The sequence below is a fragment of the Saxophila tyrrhenica genome, assembly GCF_035928015.1.
Source record: "Saxophila tyrrhenica strain CCFEE 5935 chromosome Unknown scaffold_9, whole genome shotgun sequence".
NCBI lineage: Eukaryota > Fungi > Ascomycota > Dothideomycetes > Mycosphaerellales > Extremaceae > Saxophila > Saxophila tyrrhenica.
The window spans coordinates 692840-712702 of record NW_027041741.1 but is presented as its reverse complement, the minus strand read 5'-3'; the positions used below and the strand labels follow the sequence as shown (position 1 = coordinate 712702).

The following is a 19863-nucleotide window of genomic DNA, read 5'->3' as shown; positions in this document are numbered from 1 at the left end:
AGTCCTGCTCCGTAGATGTAATGCAGTATAAAATGCCGATCTAACGAGCGTGGAGGACACAGTCCTGGTCTTCGTGTACAAACGAGCGTGAGAAGCGGAAGCAGCTGGGATGTAAGGACGTAGTCGTGAGATAGCGTCTTCTATTCAATACAATACCGAAGGTAGTCTCATCTTACCATCAAAGGGCATGCGACTCGATGCGATGGGAATGCAGTGGCGGTAAGTCTTTGTTCGTAGCATTTGACTCTTTGTCCAACGACGACATTTCGGCAGAAAAATGCTTTCGCCGAGGTGGGTATTCTTTGTCGTACTCGTCGAGGCAGTCTGGATTGCCTGTCCATCATTTCGGCACGAGGGTGCGTCATCACTGCTGCAGTACCGCTAACCCAGGCTGCCCACGAGAACGTGAAGGGTGCTTCGCATTGTGGATGGAAGGAATCGCACACGCATTCGACACAGGCTGCTTGTCGCATCGTGTGGAGCATGAAGGGCAGTCATGGACGTTGCTTGGTAGCAGGCGTCCCACTACGTCCAGTGTTCCAGTGAGTCTAATGACCACAGCGTGAATCCGATCAATGCGTGACCACCCTCAGCGCCTGCAACATCAATCCAAACACCAACCCCCTTGACACCTCAGGCACTTGCAAACAATCAAACACCTTCCCCAGCGCCTCTCCACTCGCTGCAGCGCCCATCACACTCTGCAGCGCGGTTGGCATGCCTTTAGTAACAAGCAGCTTCCTTGCCTTCACTCTCAATTCCTCCTTCTGCTCCTCTGTCTTCTCAGGGTAGTCTCGATTCCACGCCTCGAGCTCCGCTTCTGTCGGTAGAGCATTCTCGCGTAGCTTGTAGATGTGCCCTGCCATGCCAGCATCAGATATGTTTGCGTCGAGGAGTGATGTTTGCAAGAGGTCTTTAATGGTGACGAGCTGTGGATTGCCGGGTCGGAGGAGGAAAGTCTTAGCTGCTTGGAGCAGGGTGCGGCGGATGTTCCAGGCGGAGCTGAGGGTGTATAGCTCGGTGATGATGGCGAACATGAGCTCGACGGCCACAGACGTTTCGCTCTCCGAAAGCGGTGGCTTTGCTTTGGCGGCAGGCTTGGTTGGTTGCGCCTGTGGTCTGGGTGGCATAGGTGGAGCAGGTTGGTCGGTTGATTCTCTCGGTTCGGACAGCTGAGGGTCGAGAGATTTTGAAGAGCGGAATGTCTCGACACTGCTGCGACCTGGATTCGGTTTTCTGGGCGAGCCATAGTCCTCAGGCATCTCAGATGGCGGTGGAGGTAGGTGCATGGCTGGATCTTCAATCCTATCCTGCGCTGGTGAGGAAAGTTGCGGTGGAGCCTTTGAACTAGGTGTCGCGGGTGTGGAAGTCTCGCTGGCTGACTCCGGTCGTGGTAGCTCAACACTTGACCGCAGAGGTGATGGCCCAGACAGAGACCTAACATCTGCACTGGCAGTCGATGCAGTGCTGAGATGTCTGTCCATCGACGGTCTGGTGTTTGGCGGGGCACGTAGCGATTCCTGGCTCATTCTTGCACTCCCGCTGCCAGAGGCATATCCATCAGTCGAGAGACTCGGCTGACTTCGATGGCCGTCCAGTGAATTCGCGGTGTTCGTACGGGTAAGGTCGAGTTGACTCTGCCGTTTCCCACCTCCACCACCGACGAGTCCAGCAACACCGCCAATTACCGCTTTTCCACCGCCGGCGACTCCCCCAAACATGGCCTTGCCGCCGCCAGCTACCTGTTTGGGTGCCTTGGTGAGGACATTCATCATATCGCCACCAAGCCTGCCGAAAGCGTCTGGCGTCGGCCACGCGAAGGCACCCTTGCTGCTTGGGCTCTTGTTCAAGCCCTGGTCCTTTTCAAGAAATCGCTTCATGCCTTCACTTTCCGCCAGAGGCTGGAATCGCACGGCGCCAGTGAGATAGCGCTCAAGCTCCGCACGAAGTGATGACTTGGTGTGCACCTTCCACTTCGGCAGCTCGCCATGAGTCTCCATGAAGCCGACAACGCCTGTTATGACGCTAATCCGCCTTAACACCTCGTGCAGTGCCTCGAAATCGGCATACTTCCTTGCGATCATCCAGCCAGGGTAAATGGAGGAAGACGGCTCAATCTGAATGAGATAGTCCGTTGTGGGCTTGGCTTTGATAGAAGTCTTCTCACCAGGCTGCGAATCGTCGAAGATAGAAATGGTGGCCTTGTGCAATGTCAATGGTGGCGGAGGAGCACGAGCGCTGGCAGCAAGGTTCTCAGAGCTGCAGTCCGAGAGAGCTGTTGGCTGACCGGCTGGAACTAGTTGGTCGAATGAGGTAAATGGCTGCCGATCGTGGGTCGTTGGACTCTCAGCGACAGATGGCGGCTGGCTATGACTTCTCAAGGACGACGTCTCGTCTTCGTGTCTATCCTGCTCGCTTTGACTAGATGTCGGTGTTGGAGCTCCTTGGGTGGTCGTACCTTCCGAAACTTCCTCGGAGCTGCTGACGGCCATCTGCTTCTCACCTTCCTCGCGCGCTCGTCTCTCATCTTCCTCGATCATTAGCTGTGTGAGCCTCTTCGCCTCTTGCATAGCTTCATCCATAGCTTCTTCGGCTTTGCTCGCCTGGCGTTTGTGCTGCTCTGTTGGTCTCGTCGCAGCGGTCTCGCCTTCTTTCTTGCTCATGACCTCTTGCGGCGTAGAATTCTGCTCGGTCGGCTTTGGGGCTTTCTGCTCGTTCGCCCTCCCTTCCACACCCGCATCAACAATGTTCATCACCTCCCGCGTCGTCTCGCTCTCCTCTAGACCGTATACGATCCACTCGTTGATCCATTCGGGCCTCGAGCAGAGTGTCACAGTCGACCCCAGGACAAGCTGAGCAAGCACCTGCTTGAGGAAGACGTGTACTGGCTCGCAGTTGTACGCTTTGGGATCCAGATAAGCCTGAAGAATGTCTTCCGCGATGAGCGCGAGCTTGGCATCTTGCGCCTTCTCATCCAAGACATACGCCAGAGAGCTGTCCGGTTTTAGCGTCAGGTAGGTACTGACTGCCTCGGCCGGAGAGGAGTTGGGCGAAGCATTGATCGCGGCTGCCAGCTCATTCAAGAATACAATGATGATACTGCTGGCGTTAGTGACGAAGTCCAGAAAGGCGTCTGCCGGGCGTTTCCGCTGGAGGTGGCCGGACAGCGACAGAATGAAAGCCGTTAACGTTCTCCTACACGATGCGGGAAAGCCTTCTTCTCCTGGTAGCTGCGGCCTATACCAATAATACACGTAGTCTTTGATCACAGAGTCTGTGAACGTATTGAGGGCGCTCGCAGTCTCCAGGTCGAAGGACGAAAAGTCCAATTGTTGACTGCCAAAGAACTTGGTTTCCGCCTCGCTCGAAGCCTCAGTCCTAGAAGCCGTCAATTCTAGCACGCGTCTTGCTACTTCGACACCAGTTTCGCGTCTCCTCTCCTGCTCTGCGCGCCGGGTCTCTTCGTTCCCGTTGTCGGCGCGGACCCCTTGCCATGTGGCCTGCAGCACCACACCTCCAGCGACACCGATTATGACCAGCCCTACCCGTCCGAGAACCATATAGGTTGCAGCTCCGGCCCCGACGAGGCATGCGCCTAGCGTCTCGTTGCTGGCATGCGCGAGAAACTCCAGCGCCCGGTCCGTTAGACTTTGTAGGGTCGTGGACAAGTTTGAAGTTTGTGCCGCATCTTGCTGCTGCCCTTTCTTGGTGTCCTCGTCCTCGCCGTTGCCGGTAGAGACCGGTTCTTCCTTTACTGCCTCGCCTGGAAGGCCATCTTCGTGTTCAACAGGAACTCCATGCTGCTCGAGCGTAGTCTCATCCATTATCCCGCCGTCTTGCGCTTCTGATCATCGTACAGTCCCAAGTATATGCATCCGACACGTGGTCATAGTCCTGTAGCGTACGTCCCACTTTGAAGACGTCGTCAGCAACCGTGCATCTCGAACAAGGGAGGTCGAAGTCAGCCCTGCACAAAGAAGTCTTGGCAGGGACCGCAGTCAATCCGAAACACCTTCTCGTGACAACCATTGACTCATGTTCAAAATATAAACCACACCGAAAGCCCGGTCAATCCATCCTCTAGTCTATGTGCTCTGTTGTCCGCGGATTGGCGACCATGGCGACATCAGTGGGAGGTGACACGCCTCTGGCGCAGACGCCAGCAGACAAACTCAACCTCATCAAGAGCAATATGCAAGAAGTCCTCAACCCGGAGATCATCGACAAAGTCGTCAACGCAAACGAACGACCTCTCCGGATCTACTGGGGTACTGCAACGACAGGGAAACCTCACTGTGGATACTTTGTTCCTATGCTGAAGATTGCTGAATTTCTGGCCGCTGGCTGTGAGGTCAAGATTCTCCTCGCAGACGTTCATGGCTTCCTCGACAACCTGAAGGCACCGATCGAGCTCGTCGAGCAGAGGGTGAAGTACTACCGGTTCGCCATCACTGAGGCCATGAAGGCTGTCAATGTGGACACGACCCGGCTGGTCTTCGTGACGGGATCGGACTACCAGACGAAAGGCGATACTGGCGCGAAATACTTCATGGATCTACTCAGGCTATCGACGAGTGTGTCTGGCCACGATGCATCGAAGGCGGGTTCAGAGGTCGTCAAGCAAGTTGATTCGCCACCACTATCCTCACAAATCTACCCGCTCATGCAAGCTCTTGATGAGGAGTACCTCGGAGTGGACGCGCAGTTCGGTGGCGTAGATCAGCGAAAGATCTTCACATTGGCCGTGGAAGCCCTTCCAAGGATAGGTTTCGAGAAGCGTGCACATCTCATGAACCCGCTCATCCCTGGTCTGCAAGAAGGCGGCAAGATGAGCAGTAGTGATCCAGACTCGAAGATCGACCTCATTGATCAGCCAGACATTGTGAAGCGGAAGCTGAAGAAAGCTTTCTGCCCGCCGAAGCAAGTAGAAGGAAATGGCGTGCTTTCTTTTGTGCAGTACGTGCTTCTCCCAGCATCGGCGCTCAAGAACAACGGCACACCAAAATTCGTTGTGCAAAGACGAGACGCGGAGCCGCTCACCTATTCCTCAATCGACGACATGCGCAGAGACTACCTCGATGATGTGTTGCAGCCCCAATCACTCAAGCCAGCAGTGACAGACGCTTTACTCGAGATCCTCGGCCCGATACGGAAGCAGTTCGAGGAGAACAAGGAATGGCAGGAGGTCGAGCAGAAGGCCTACCCGCCACCTCCCGCACCGCCGAAGAAGGAGAAGAAGGTCAAGAACCTTGGGACGAGGTTTCCGGGTGGTAAGGGCGGTGACAAGGCGGAGGCTGCTAACGGGAGCGTTGAGGTGAAGGCTGATGGTCACGTCGAGGGTCCTAAGGCGCATGAGGTCAGTGTTGGGAAGAGTGCTGAAGACGCTGAGGGTGCGATGCGGAGATTGAGCGGGGGCAAATCGTAGCTGGGTCGTGCTGGTAGATATGGAGGTGTATATGCAAAAGGAAGCGCTGCTCGTGCATCTGCATTCAAGCGGTGGAAAACTGCCTACGACTATCAGCTTCCACACTCCATCTCAGGATCTCTTTGACGCCAGTCCGCTCTGGCAATCTGGGAGAGCCATCGCATGCGATCCTGGGACGCTCGCGAGTTGCCGCTGCACGCTTACGCCGTCCTTCAATATCCCCAGGGCTGACAACCTCGCTCGGTCTTTTCTACTGCAAATCTTCAGTTGGCTGTACCCCTATATGCCGAGAGCATCTACATGAGTGTTTCCGTCGTGGCAGGAAAGCGGCAACGTGTCGTTGTCGCCGCAGACCACAGTACATCCGTGCAGTTAGACCACCTCGACGATCACATGCAACCATGCCCGGGAAAAGATCCCTGCTGAAGATCACACTGTCGCTAGCCCTACTGCGGGGAGGCACATTCCGATTCCGTATCTTTCTCACTCCCTCTTTCTCCCCCGTGACAAAACCGAAACGGCCCCTGTCTGCATCTCCGGCAACTTCCCGATGCGAATGCATACGAAAACGTTCCCCCGCGTCGTATGCTTCGATGGATGTCTGGACTGACTCGACTTCATGCGAGCTGACAACCTGACGACTTCTGGAGGCCCTTGATGGCTTATGCTCTGTTTCTTCATGTCTAGTTTGTTCAAGCAGCTCATCTGCAGGTAATAGCAGACCCTCATTCACACTGTCGGGCCTTAACCACGGCCACCTTGGACCTTGTCGCAAGCGTACAGCAGATCTACGATCCTCAACGGTCAATAGCAAAACAACCTCGACAATCTGCCAATCCCATTGGGCTGACCCGAATACTTCCAGCTATCGACTGCCGGTCGCCCATGGGGCTGGGGCTGTAGGCAAACCTTACCGGTCATGCTGCTTGGGGACATCCGAGGCGCGATTTATTGCTTCAGATTGCTTACGCCTCGCATTGGCCATGTCAGCGCATTCTGTCTCGTCCCATATACCGGGGCGATGGCACTTGAGGCTTTCTTTGAGTCTACTCCCCTCTGTCATTGACTTGACGTCCAAACGGTCGGCACTCTAGTCAACCACCGCGACAAATGCTGAACAGGTAGACCTTAAGGAGCAATGCCTGGCAACTTCAATACAGTCCCGGAATCGGTCATCGTCAGTTGGCCCAAGCCGAACTACGTGGTGAGTTCATATCTTAGGATACTCTCGTCGGGAACATCAGATTGTGAAGCAACAGGATCTAACCACACATCCCATCCCATGGAACCGGTGCGGCGAACATGGCTCCCGGCGCTCGTCTACGTCCTAGTGAGCATACAAACAGTGCTCATAGCCGGGCGTTTCTACCTACGCGGCCGTCGAATGGCCGCTGAATTTGGTTGGGATGACCTATTCATCTTCATTGGCTACCTGGCGTCCATTGGCTTCGCGACAACAGCAGTGCTTGGATCCGAACGGTACTACCTTGACCGACACACCTGTTGGAGTTGGTGGGTGAGAATATTTGCTTGAACTATCTAATGTGAACAGAAGGTTCCTTTTGTAGCTCCCCTGGGGCCCGTGCCCCTTTCCTTCTACATTCACTGCGAAGAGTGTCACATGAAGAGATGCCTCAGGTTTTCGGCTCCATTCACAACAACACCTGGGATGTGCCACTCGAAAGCTTCGTGCCTACGGCGAAAAACGGTTGGATCGCGCAGATACTTTTCATCATTAGTACTTGCGCAACTAAAGCATCAATCCTGCTGTTCTACAGACGAATGACGAAGGGCACTTACAACGCACGATGGCGATACGCCATCTGGGCAGTCCTGGCGTTCACCTTTGCGTTCTTCGCTGCAGTGCTGGTTGCCTACTGCTTCATCTGCCAGCCGCTGGACGCATACTGGAAGTCCTACAGCTTCACCTACGACGAACCATTCACGTGCATTAACGGCAACGTATTATCCCAACTGGTCGGCGCTCTAAGTATCCTCAGTGACTTGTACGCCACCTTACTACCCTGGTGTATGCTCTGGAAGTACAAGCTGGACGTCCCACGCAAACAGAGAACCGCCTTGAACACCATCTTTGGTCTATCCCTGGTTGTTGCAGGCTGCGCTGGTGGAAGGCTATACTACCTCTACAGGATGAACCACTCCTACGACACTTCGTGGAACGGATTCTATTTCTTTGTCTGATCCTTGCTGGAATGCCACCTCGCGATCATCTTCGCATGTGCGCCATCACTACGGTCGTTCGTGAGACGGTACCTGCAAGATGCTCTAAATCGAACGTTTCGCTCTGGCGCATACAGCAGGAATGCCGGACGTACGCAAGATTCGATTGATTGGAATAATTCCGCGCCGCTCGATGGTTTGCCAGGCAAGCGCCCAATAACGATCGTGCCAGAAGCGTTTAACGAGCGAGGCTTTGTGAAGTCAGAGCAAGGGCTGACAGTGGAGATGACCGAGACATGGTCTCGAAGAAGCAGCGACACAATACCGCCAATAACCAGTCCAGACGAATATGAGACGTACAACATGACGCAGCTGCAGAAGCACGGATATCAGAAGAGTAGATCAAGCGATATTAATCGGACACAGAGCTATCGGGGTCAGGACTCGAATGCTTGGAGTCCTCTGAAGAGTACTCCGGAGCAGGCAGAGGCGCCGGGTGTCGCTCCGCTCGACTATGCGAACTCGTACGGATTGTCGAGGCTCAACAGGGCCGCTCCGGATGCAGGTCGGCATGGGGAACCACAGCACAGGATGAACCAGGCTGAGTTGTACACCCACGCGGCCCAAGGCAGCAACGTGAGCAACTGGAGTCAGACCAAGGGAGAGCAGGTTCCGTACCATGCAGTATGATATGGCTTTTCACTGCTCCATGCGCTCTGCGCTAACGATTGCCGTAGAAGACCTGGTATGAGGAGTAAAAGAAGCGACGTGTTAGATGATACCCAACAGAGCCTGCAGAGTCATCACAAACGGACCAAACCGGGGAATGGTTTGCACGATGCATCGGAGGGCGCCTAAAGCTCAAGAGAAACTGCGGCGCAAGATGCAGTTGCTGCGTGATGCACACATACTGTACATTTCTATCCACATCTAAAACACCTTGTTCATCGCCTGATGCGCCAACTCCACGCCCAAGAACGTCACAGCATTCGCCGGCACCGCCCTTGCCATCGCCGGGCCCATACCAGGGAAAAACGCCTTGATGCCGCCTTTGGAGTAAAGCTGCCGTATCGTCTGGCTAATGCTCAGGTTTCCATCGCCAGACTGCAGTCGCGATTTTATGGTGTCGACGGGGAAGACGGGGATCCACATGGCCACGCCTGCTGCACCTCCCGCAGCGCAGACGGCTGGTAAGGAAAGCTGGCCTGGCTTGCCGGTCTCGTCTTTGGGCGTTAGTGATCGCTTGATCGTCTCGTAGGTAGCGAAGTATGCAGCTGAACCAGGACCGTCTCGCGCTAGCGTCATAGCTGAGCCACGGTATACTGATTTGATCCCGCCTTCTTTGTATAACTGCCGTACGACGTCCAGTCCGCCGGAGTACTTGGGCTTCTCACCCGGTTTGAGCTCTTTCTGCCCTTGTATTTGTAGCATGATTTTGACCCGCTCGAAAGGCGCCGTGATCAGGGTCATGGGTACCGCCGAGAAGAACCCTGCTGTCGAGACCTGCGCGACGGAGTATTGGCCGTCTTTGACCTCGCTGAAGGACTCCACGAGCTGCTTGCCGACGCCGTAGCCCCAGAAGCTTACAGCGACTAAGTTCAATCAGTGCCATTGCCCAACCCGCTCATTCGTCATCGGGCAGACTTACACATTGGCGTCACACCCACCAACGGTGCGGAAACCCCAGCATACAACCCCCTCACCATCCCCTCTCGCGCAACAGTTTTCCTCACAACATCGAAAGCCCCATTGTACACTCCCTTCTCTGCCGTCTGCAGCCGCACCTTGACCAGATCGAACGGATGTCCAACGACCACCGCACATACACCTCCCACCCCACCGGCGACGAAGTCTCGTAATGAGGAGACGGACTTTTTGGTCGCTTTCACGACATCCTCTTTCACTTCCTCAGTGCTTTTGCCGACGATCTCTTCCGCCTTTTTTATGGGATCCATGGCAGACGTGCTGGTGGAGGACCAGCTGCCGTGGCGGTCTTCGACCTGTATGGGCTGTCAGACGGACGGAAGTTGGTCGATTGAAGTCAATGGGAAGCGGTTCACGTAGCTAAGTGAAAGGCTATCACCGTATGTAGAAGAGTTGCAGAATGATTTGCATGTGAAAGCAAAAAGCAGAGCAGAGCTTCGAGCTCTGAGGATGATCTGCGGTCAATCCCAGAGCCGCAGGACCTCGGCGTTTTCGGAACTCTGCAACATGTGAGGTCCGGGTGAACGGTTCCAAGCCGATTCTCGTCTCACCCTTGTGATGATATATCTTGGCAAAATGGAGTCTAGGCTAATTGTTGGTGGTGGACGAGGGCAGCCGCAAGAGCCGGTAAGATACAGTGTTTGATCGACGATACCTGACTCCGGACGGGCGCTTCAATTTACCTTACTATATATCTGTACAGCGGTCTTGGTACAGAAGAAGCTTCCACATCTCCTCTGTGCGATCTCAGAACCACACACTACCGCCTTGCCGGCCCATCATGTCTGCACGTGTGCCGCAGCCTCCGTTGAAATGGCGATGCTCCAAGGCAGATCACCTGTACAACGTAAGTGATCTTCGCCCGCTGCAAACGCTCGAAACATAGAGAGTAATCCACCCTTAAGCCGACAGCAGTGAAGAACTGCCTCCTCGTGCTCGACCATCGCTCGCCTCATGTAGGGTAACCCTGGTCGTTACCTGCTCAAGGGTCAATACTCTGTGAATCAGCGACACCTGTGGTTTGATACGTACCCCAAAGAATAGTGTTCAGCACAGAATAGGGGCTCAGCTCCTGCCCATCGTCCTGCGCATTCGAAGTCGGCGTCACCATGGCATTCTCAATCTTCAACGACCCATCATCAGCCACCGAAATCCGATCCAGCGACCCTGCAGCAGAGTAGACCCCAACATGCCGGGACGTTTCGGCCTCCTGGATCCCCAGTCTGCTCAAAGCAGACAGTCCTCGCTGGATGGGCCCGGACACCTCTTGCGGGTCGAGACTGTTGGTCAGGTCCGTCATGACGCTGATGAAGCGGACGAGGTACTTTCGAGCCTTTTCGTTGCGGGTGTGCTCGCCAAGGATACCGAGAAGCAGGCCTGCACCGAGACCACGGTGGATGGCTGCCCATGATTGGCGAGCGAAGGACGTCTTGGTGCAAAAGTTAGCATGAGTAGGAGTAGTTCTCAGGCTCAGGAACTCACGATGTTGTTAAGTCCCAGAAACGCCTCAACGGTATTCACCAAAAAGTCAATGCAAGGCTGCCTGAACAACCTCTGCAGTTCCGGATCAGCGTTCGGACTGATTGCTGGCCTGCAGAGCTCCGACATGTAAAAGGAGCTGTGCAGGTACAGGCCCCAATGCTCGATGCTTTCCCGGTGAGTACTACATTTGGTGCAGTCACGAAGATACGGCTCGGTATCTACCAAGATGGTTGCCAGAGCATCCTTGATCTCGTGGATGCGAGCGATCTGCTCCCGGGTTCCCATGGGCGTGGAACGGTTTCGGACAATGTCGAGCGCGACTTTGCTGACTCTGTACATGACGGCGTGGTAGGCGTTGGTCGGCCCGATGTCCTGAGGTGGTGGCATAGTACAGACGTCCTCAAGGACAGTCGAAGATGCTCGGTCGAAGTTGATGGAGAGCAAGCTGTCTTGCCAGACGATTGCCCACCAGATCTTTGACCGTGGGTACACGGTCTCCCTTGGGATATTGGGAGGACAAGCTCGATGTATCCCAAGCCCTTGCGCAAGTCGGAGGGTGAGACCGAGCATTGACCAAGAGATGCCGGCGTTCAGATTGTTCGTCATGACATTACCGATGACAATCAGTGATTGCAAGCTCTCGAGCGTCGACTGCGCAAGGAAGTTGCAGAAGCGAAGGCATTCAAAGCTGCAGCAGACTGGTACTGAGTTAGCGCCCACCCTTCTTGTGAGAGTTTTGCGATACTCACTGTACACCTGCGACGTCAGCTCTCGCTCTTTGCGAGGCATCGAACTACACTGCGCTCCACTCGCCAGCACCGCAAAAAGAAGCGCAAGCCAGTTGATCGACTGTCCATAGATCTGCTGCTCCGTGACCCCTTCAGTCGACCCGAATTGAGCTGCACGGTTGATCAAAAACGCATCTAGCTCAGCTCGCAACTGCTCTGGCGACACAATGCCAGCATAGATGACATAGCCCATATCTCTGTAGCACTGGAAGTAGTGGATCATCTGCGAATCGCTCGGTAGTGCTTTTGCCAACGCCTGCGCGCGTGCCAGTGAGCCATGCGGTAATCCCCAAAGATCCACAAAGGGGTACGTTGCGGTTTCGTTGTCCAGACCGAACAGTGGCAGGACAGTCTTGCCGAGCATTTCCTGGATCTTGTGTTGTTCCGCATGGCCTTGAGTCATTTGGAGGTTGTAGAACAGTGCTGGCACAGAGCCGGCGCCGAGATGGACAATCTCCCCAGAATCGTTCTTAACGTGCACCCCATGGATATCTGTATGGGTAGGCCTCCTTGGGCGCCCAGAGACAGCAGGATCGATGTTACTCGCACCCGAGCTTGTATCGCCGTTAGATTCACCATAATGAGGTCTGAGGCTCAACTCCCTTCGCATCTCCGAGAGGTTCTGCTCCAGTGCACTTAACTTGCCACACAAGAAGTCAAACTCCCCACGACCTATAGTAACAGTATCGCCATTCGCAGACATAGCCTCCGACTTGACCACCGGACCTGTCTGATTGGCATTCTGTCGCTTGTTGGGCGGATGATACGAGCAGAGCTCCGGATGGTCTCGGTCTCTGCACGTCTGGCATGGTCGCGTTAAATCACACCTACAGCACAATCAGCCTTCCCCTCTCAACACCAAACACGTCCATCTGTAATAATTAAAACATACTTAACCTTCCTCTGCCGACAAGGATAACAAGCCTTATGCTCCCGCGCCTTCCTCTTCTTCCGCAACACCTCATCGACCTCCTCCTGCGCCGGTTGCAGCTCAGGATAAGGCGGCGTCGAGGCATTGGCCATATTCGGGTCCATAAAAGCCGACAGGTTCGCGCTCTCCAATGGATCCATCCTTGGAGGCGTGGCCGTTACCCAGACGGCGGATATTCGGTGCGTGTTCGGGGCGCGCAAGGAGTAGTCTCGGACCTGTCGATGGGCTCAAAAAAAGTGGCCGCTTCCCGCGCGCAGGGCTGTTGTTGATTGCCAGTGTTTGTAGCGGCGGTTACACTGCGTGAGTTCACAGAGGCGATTTTCGTGATGCGATGGGAGGTTGATTGGCGTTGCTCAGAGTTTGGCGGGAGCGACCTTTCCTTTCGTCAGAAGAGGTGAGATCGGCCTTCTCGGCGAAATTCAACGCTAGTACACGTGACTTGGGACACGAACATTGACTCGGACCATTCAATGTGCTTCAATGGCACAGCATACATCATAGGGGTATCTCAAAACTACGAACTAACATCGCTCACTTCGTCACTGCCCTCGCTCACGTCCCGCATACCTCTCAACCGCATGTTCGCCGCCTTAACCCTCGCCTCCCTCGAAGCCCGTTGGTGTTCAGCCTTATCCACACCATCCTGCGGACTAGCAAACCCACTGCCTCCACCAGCAGTCGCCGCGCTGCTACCAGCGGGAATCTCTTCAGCTAGTCGATCAGCCATGATGGCGTCGTACTCGCGCTCCTGCTGTCGAACGGCTTCGGGGTCGAGCTGGCGAGCAGCGGCGAGGAAATCGACTTCGCCATCGGAGTCGTCCTCTTCGCTACTGTTGTCTTCGGCTTCTTCGTCCGCTTCGCCGTCAGAGTCGTATGGCACGTTGACGAGCTGTGGGGCGGCGGATGGTGGTGAGGCACCAGTGGAATCTAGGTCGGACATGTCTTCGTCCTCGGAATCGCTGTCGCTCATTGAGTCGTCGTCATCCATGAACTGCAGCGCCTCGGGCAGTTCCGAAGGCGGCAGCTTCTTGATCTCGGACGCAGTAGATTCTTGACGTATTAAAGTACTAGGTCGTTGCTTTGTCTTGTCGTCGTCCAGGATATTAGCAAACCGGGGAGGTATCGCTTTTGAGAAAACTCCAGGTGGTACATCTGCTTCCCGCGACCGGTCGACTCGTGCATGGCGGCTCTCAACATCGATCGTGAAGTTATCTGAAGGCCAAACGCCACCGATGCCCGTGACCTTGAGGTCGATAGGAGCTTCGCGGCTCGGCGATGCGGAGCTGAGAGGTGACGGCTGCTGGAAGGACAGCTCCATTGACTCTGGAATGGGATTTTCGTCGAGGCTCATAGGATCGGGCAATCGCAAAGCCTGTCCCAGTAGGCCTCGTCCCTCGCGACTCGCTTCTGGCGAGGCCTTCGCCTTTCCAACTGGAGAGGAGCTGATTCGAGTGTACATCGGTGGATCGCTAGTCTCTTGACCAGACTCCCTGCGGTCGCCACTAAGGTCGGTGCAGAACCGCGCGTTGGTGTAGAAGATGATCGGTCCATCGTCCTGCTTGTGCGCTCGCTTCCGAGCCAGAGTTGGGCGACCGACAACATTGCTCATACCAGATCGTGTCATGCCTGAATTGGTGCCACCGAAGGCAGGCGGCATCTGGGGCGACTCATAGTCAGGCTCTGGCTCAGATGTAGAGTCGTCCGTTTCGTCTGAGCTGCCGCGGTGCGAAAAGAGTGGATTGTAGACGTGTTTGCTGGCTTCTCGACTGGAAGCAGCGCCGGTTGCCCAGGCTCCATTCTTTCGCCTCGACTGCGCTCCGCTATCGTACGAGAGCTTAACCCTCTTCCGCGGGCTCTGGCCTTCTGCGCTCTCAACACTGATCCTGCCGTTCGTCGAGCCACCATCATTGCTACTGTTGCGCGTGAGAGAAGCTCCACCTCTCCAGCGAACCTTTCGGCCATCTGTCGAGACTTCGAAGTTGCTGCCGATCTCACCCAGCGCCTTCCGCACGAAGGAGTCGGTCACATTGATTGTGTGGAGCTGCGCCATGTTGATCAAGAAGTTCAAGTAGATCCAGCCGTGGTTGTCCATCGGTGAGCTCCCAGACTCTGGATGTGGTGGAGAGAAACCCAAGTGACGCATGTACTTAATATTCTCGGTCGGTACCTGAGCGCGGTGAGGATCGAGATCTAAAGGACGTGTAGGCCGTTGCTCGACGGGCCCTTGAGCGGGCGACTGCGCGATGGGTATTGCCGAGGACGCTTTGCTTGGCTGTCTGTTAGAGGTAGACTGCTTGTTCTCGTCCGAAGATGAATCTTGGATATCCCTGGCCTCGTGGTTCATGATCTTCGACTCACGAGCACCTTCCTTCGAAGTACGCTGTCCAGAAGCCTCAATCGCCGATCTATCAGCAGTGGCAGCACGCTGCGACACTTCTTCCTGTTGGAGAGATTGCTGATTGTCGGAGCCTGGTGCACCTTTGCCAGCGAAGAGTTCTTCCAACTTGCGGACGACGAGCTTCTTCTTCGCGCGTTCACTCAGCGTTGTCGGATTCTCTTGTGGCAGCAGTCCTTCCGGGATGTGATATAGATAGTCGTGGATATTCTGACGTCGTGAAGCCAGATGGGTGGCAGGCGTCATCTGAGGCTTCTTGTCGTATGCAGACAGTCCAGACGATGCAGGGCCAGAAGCCGACATCGAGGCATAGGCGGAATCGGTGTTCTGGAAAGACGCCTGCGAGGATCCTGCTTTGTCGACTTTTGACGTTGGCACGAGGCCTGTATACTTGGTCGTTGAGAAGTTGTTTGCTCCCGTCTTGTCCAGGCTTGCAGTGAACTGTCGTAAAGTCTCCTCCAACTCCCTCTTCTTTTCCGGCGGTAACCCGTGTATTCGAACCTCGAACAACTTCTCGTCTTTCATGTGTGGATCGTGAAGTTTTTCGTACTTCTTCAGCTTTCTTTTCAACTTCTTGTTCTCCACGGTCAAATCATCGATCACACTCCGAAAGTCATCCGTGCTACTGCCATCCGTCCCAAGTCGCAACATTTCGGTCCTCAGAGGCAGCGCGCTCGTGTAGTCATCCTGCCTCTGCAGTCTTGAAGCAGCTTCTGGTGGTGTCTTGGAAGACGAGTGGTGCATGAAGAACGGCGGGTCGTTGTCTCCGAACGCGACACCGTTGTCGCGAATGTCGTTGTTGGACTTGTCGAACCATTTGTCCACGTTGCTACTCTCACCTGAACTATCCCTCCCAGTCATAGGCGCTAGACTGGAGGGCGAGTTGCCAGTACTGGCATGTTGGCTTGAGACCTCGTCGCTTGACGTACTGCTGCGAAGTTTCGACGGGGAGTGTTTGATCGATACTGATCGGTGGGCTGGCGGGCGACGAGGGTGGCCTTCAGGTCCTCGTACTGCGACTGGCATTCTCCCAGCCGGAGGAGGTCCTGGTCCCATACTTGTCGTTTATATGTTATCGTGTAGCATTAATCGCCCCAGAGTCCATGTGTTCTCGATGTGGTAAGCACGATGCCGTGCATTGAAAGACTAAGCAAAGTCGAGCGAGGAAGAATGTCCCGCTATAGAATGGCGAAAGGTATGCAAACGACACAATCCGTGAATGACAAGACCAACTGGGCAAAGAGAAGGTGCACATCGGACGCAGTGTGTGACATCGAAGAGAGGCTTACCCACAGCGATCAGAGCTGAGGAGAAGAAATCGCGGTGTTCCGGGCGACAACACCAGAGGTTTCAGTGTGTCCAACGATGGCAAGATCCTGCACATCGAACCGCGCAGGTCGAGATCGAGGTTCTCGACCGCAATCATGAAGTCGATCGGGATCGGTCGTCTTGCCTCGTGCGCCCTCTCGGCTTCCGTTCGCTGCCGTGCGTCAAAGTTAGGTGGCTTCCCAAAGTCGTGGTCTAGACTCTACTATAGGACGGAGTTGGCGCCGCATCTTCGATTCATCAACCAGACTCTCCTCGCGACGCTTCCAACAAAGCCTTCGAGGACCGGATTTTCCTCGATGCAACGTCGATGCTCTCAAACCCAACATCTCGATATGGCGCCAGAGCAGAGGCAGTCTTGTCAGTTCTAATTGGAAACAATGTTACTCGGATGGCTGCAAGTGATGTAAAAGTGGAACACAACCGCCAGGTCAGGAGTGCTGTCCGAATATCGACGATGAACGTCCATGCACAGTCATCATCAATCGTCTCCTCGATTCTTCGAGGAAGAACTCGCAAGAAGCGAGTGGGAATGTTGTTCAGATGCAATGTGAACGACCCAAACAATCCGCATGCGCCAGGAGTGTCTTTACAACTTCGTTTGTACCGGCAAAGCCAGGAATACAGTCTACCGATGCTCCGCAAGCCAGGCCTTGACATCTCTCTCGAGACTTGGACGATACAGCCAACTCATATCATCGGCCTGCGCTCTTTCTGGTGCCTTCCGCTCTCGGAGCAACTTGCTTCGATCTTGTTCGGACATTCTCTCAACATTCGTCGAGTTCGTCGCCCAATCGAACACTGCGTCGACTCTTCTCTGCCGCGTACCCTGCCACCAGGAGAGTGCTCCGAGTATTTTATCGTTGCGTCCCTCGCCATCGATCGATGTCAACAACAGTGTCAACGAATCGACATCTTCCAAGCACTGGTTGATGCCTTGTCCACTACTCGGGGGCATAGCATGTTCTCCATCGCCGCATAGTATCACCCGACCAGTCTCACTGAACCATCGCGGCAGCGTCGGCACCTTCAGAAACGGCCAGATGAAGGCATTCTCCTTGTTCGCCCTCACCTGATCAATGATTTTTCTTGGAGTCGGGCTCCATTCATCATACCGCTCGCTGTAAAACTCAGCAAGCTTATCTTTGTCGTGCTGTAATCGCTCAAGATCTTCTCTTGAATACTCAGGCGCCTGCTTCTGCATGCCAATCATGATATCCTCGCCTTTCGGATCTTCCGCAATAAAGAAGATGGCGCCCGGCTTGTCCTGGATGGTGGCGTTAAGCTCGTAGTCCTCGTACGGCCAAGCTACCGAAGCTCGCTTGATGTGTGCGAGCACTCCCATCGTGCCTGTGTAGTAGGGGACAACGTCGGGCGCCAGGTATTTGCGGACAGTGCTGTAGATGCCATCGACGCCAACCAGCATTGAAGCCCGGTGAGCTTCGTCATTTATACGGTATTCGACACCCTCAGCATCCTCGGATACTATCCCCTGGAACCTCGAATCGTACTGGATCTGTACGTTTCGTTCCTCGAGCATCTGCTTCATCTCACCCAGAAGCACGCTTCGCCAGACACGGTGGTTCGAGTAGCCATACAATTCCTCACCAGAGATGACGGTCTTGCGCGTAGTTTCGTCCTTGCCGTTCTTGAAGACGCGGTGCGTAGAGATATAGCACCGGTCCTTGATCCTTGGCAGGACTCCCAGTCGGTCGAGAATGTATAGGCCATTTGGGGTTAGGACCACGCCACTGGTAATGGGCTCTGATTTTGCTGGGCGTGATTCGAACAAGGTGATCGGGACATCATATTGTGAGAGCGCCAGTGCTAACGCGCAGCCCTATGCAAGATTAGCTCTATGTTTGAAATAGGATGGACGATCGGATTGAGACTCACTCCAAGACCTGCTCCTATGATGGCAACGTGGTCCAACGTATTCTTCATTCTTACTGGTTCGACTTGAGAAATAGATAGGACTTATGGCTGTAGTGTGATCCACCACCAAGTTCTTATGTATTTCTGAGAAAACGGTAATCGGAGAACATGTTACACTATGCATGACATGACGCTCGGGAGACACTGTCAGCAGAACCACCGATCATCATGCGATTGTGCTCCGCGTTGTTCGCCCTCGCCTCCTTACATTACTCCGGACACCGGGGAGCGAGGTAGTTTGACTGAGTTTGTCGGATGCTGCAGCCAGCAGAAACCCGGACTGTCAACCGACGGCTTCAGGTGAACAGGTGTGAATCCTCCAAAGAGATGTGAGCGAAGAAGCGAGAAAGCGAAGTGAGGCAGTGGAAGTTGCAGCTTGGCCAAAATGCTTGGGCGCCACTACGATTTAAGCCTGCTGGTCAAGCGCCAAGAATTTAACTCCCACGAGAAATTGAGAAGTCCAGCTTGAAAGCGACTTCACACGCCCAAGACCGGCCACCCACAATAAACAACAGCGACAATGGGTATCGGTAAGGCTAAAACGGCAAGCAATGCGCATACGAGAACAGGACTGACCGACCATCCTCCTAGATCTCGACGTCCACCACCCCAGAGACGGCCACCGCCGTAGGCCCAAGAGCGACAACCCGTATGATTCTACGAACAAGCGCCTGAAGACCGCCGAACCAGTGCTGACAGTGTGGTCTGCTTTCCAGATATCTCGGCCTCCTCCACAAGCTCTACGCCTTCCTCGCCCGCCGCACAGACTCGAAGTTCAACAAGACCGTCCTCCGCCGCCTGTCTATGAGTGAGTGCAGCCCGTGGTATTGGGTCAGCAGCTTGGAAAGGGTCTGACAACAGTGGCAACGCAGGCAAAACCAACAAGCCCCCAATTGCGCTCTCAAAGATCGTCGCAGTGACCGCGAACAAGCACTCCGCGAAGGCATACGAGGGCAAGGTGCGCGCTGTGGTGGGCACCGTAACGGATGACGCACGCCTCTATGAGGTCCCCAAGATGACCATCTGCGCGCTCCGCTTCACCGCAACCGCTCGCGCTCGGATCGAGAAGGCTGGCGGCGAGTGCTTGACCTTCGATCAGCTGGCCATGCGCGCACCGACCGGCTCGAACGTCATCCTCCTCCGTGGTCCCAAGAACTCTCGTGAGGCTGTCAAGCATTTCGGCTTCGGCCCCCACTCGAATAAGGTATGCATGGACTTGGTGTCTATTAATGGTAAGAGGATACTGACAACCTCTGCAGAAGCCGTATGTCGAGAGCAAGGGCAGGAAGTTCGAGCGTGCTCGTGGTCGCAGACGGTCGAAGGGTTTCAAGGTCTAAGGAGAGGTGTGGAGGAGACACGAGGTCGTGGATTGCTGGACATGGGCTGGCTATGGTTGTGCTATGCAGGGCTCAGACATACCAGATTCGACGCGAACGGAATGCTCCAAAGTGCATAGCATGGCACATGATGATGCTTTCGTAGGCTCCATACGAAGTAAAGCATTGCAAAACTTCAAATCTGCTACGACCGTATTGTTGAAGATGCTAGGCATTTCCCAGACTTCTCATGCCAACATTCTCTCTTCATTCAACATTACGACTTTTGTACAGTAGATATCGCTAGCTGTGTGCTATTCCTTTTGCAAACAAAAGTCATGTTCACCATCACAAGTGTCTCTTGTGTCCAGCCATTCAGG

The 19863-nt window shown here is 54.6% G+C and overlaps 8 protein-coding genes across 8 annotated transcripts; 4 read left to right on the top strand and 4 right to left on the bottom strand.

Annotated features, from left to right (window-relative positions):
- Positions 1–572: 572 nt before the first annotated feature.
- Positions 573–3824, bottom strand: LTR77_006215 (uncharacterized protein; the record flags this gene model as incomplete). The annotated part of the gene is made up of 1 exon (XM_064803457.1): positions 573–3824. One exon carries the CDS (start codon positions 3822–3824, stop codon positions 573–575), a length of 3252 nt encoding a protein of 1083 aa, XP_064658372.1.
- Positions 3825–4117: 293 nt separating this feature from the next.
- Positions 4118–5425, top strand: TYS1 (Tyrosine--tRNA ligase cytoplasmic; the record flags this gene model as incomplete). Its single annotated transcript, XM_064803456.1, has 1 exon — positions 4118–5425. The coding sequence occupies one exon, from the start codon at positions 4118–4120 to the stop codon at positions 5423–5425; it is 1308 nt and encodes a 435-aa protein (XP_064658371.1).
- Positions 5426–7054: 1629 nt separating this feature from the next.
- Positions 7055–7627, top strand: LTR77_006213 (uncharacterized protein; the record flags this gene model as incomplete). Its single annotated transcript, XM_064803455.1, has 1 exon — positions 7055–7627. The coding sequence occupies one exon, from the start codon at positions 7055–7057 to the stop codon at positions 7625–7627; it is 573 nt and encodes a 190-aa protein (XP_064658370.1).
- A 342-nt stretch (positions 7628–7969) lies between these two features.
- LTR77_006212 (uncharacterized protein) lies at positions 7970–8364 on the top strand (the record flags this gene model as incomplete). Its single annotated transcript, XM_064803454.1, has 2 exons — positions 7970–8290; positions 8344–8364. The coding sequence occupies 2 exons, from the start codon at positions 7970–7972 to the stop codon at positions 8362–8364; spliced, it is 342 nt and encodes a 113-aa protein (XP_064658369.1).
- Positions 8365–8536: 172 nt separating this feature from the next.
- On the bottom strand, positions 8537–9561 carry CRC1 (carnitine transporter; the record flags this gene model as incomplete). Its single annotated transcript, XM_064803453.1, has 2 exons — positions 8537–9198; positions 9255–9561. 2 exons carry the CDS (start codon positions 9559–9561, stop codon positions 8537–8539), a joined length of 969 nt encoding a protein of 322 aa, XP_064658368.1.
- Positions 9562–10262: 701 nt separating this feature from the next.
- Positions 10263–15767, bottom strand: LTR77_006210 (uncharacterized protein; the record flags this gene model as incomplete). Its single annotated transcript, XM_064803452.1, has 6 exons — positions 10263–10288; positions 10343–10739; positions 10793–11490; positions 11542–12407; positions 12473–12726; positions 13047–15767. The coding sequence occupies 6 exons, from the start codon at positions 15765–15767 to the stop codon at positions 10263–10265; spliced, it is 4962 nt and encodes a 1653-aa protein (XP_064658367.1).
- A 1093-nt stretch (positions 15768–16860) lies between these two features.
- Positions 16861–18176, bottom strand: LTR77_006209 (uncharacterized protein; the record flags this gene model as incomplete). Its single annotated transcript, XM_064803451.1, has 2 exons — positions 16861–18072; positions 18129–18176. 2 exons carry the CDS (start codon positions 18174–18176, stop codon positions 16861–16863), a joined length of 1260 nt encoding a protein of 419 aa, XP_064658366.1.
- Positions 18177–18687: 511 nt separating this feature from the next.
- On the top strand, positions 18688–19504 carry LTR77_006208 (uncharacterized protein; the record flags this gene model as incomplete). Its single annotated transcript, XM_064803450.1, has 5 exons — positions 18688–18697; positions 18759–18816; positions 18884–18975; positions 19040–19371; positions 19427–19504. The coding sequence occupies 5 exons, from the start codon at positions 18688–18690 to the stop codon at positions 19502–19504; spliced, it is 570 nt and encodes a 189-aa protein (XP_064658365.1).
- Positions 19505–19863: the final 359 nt, after the last annotated feature.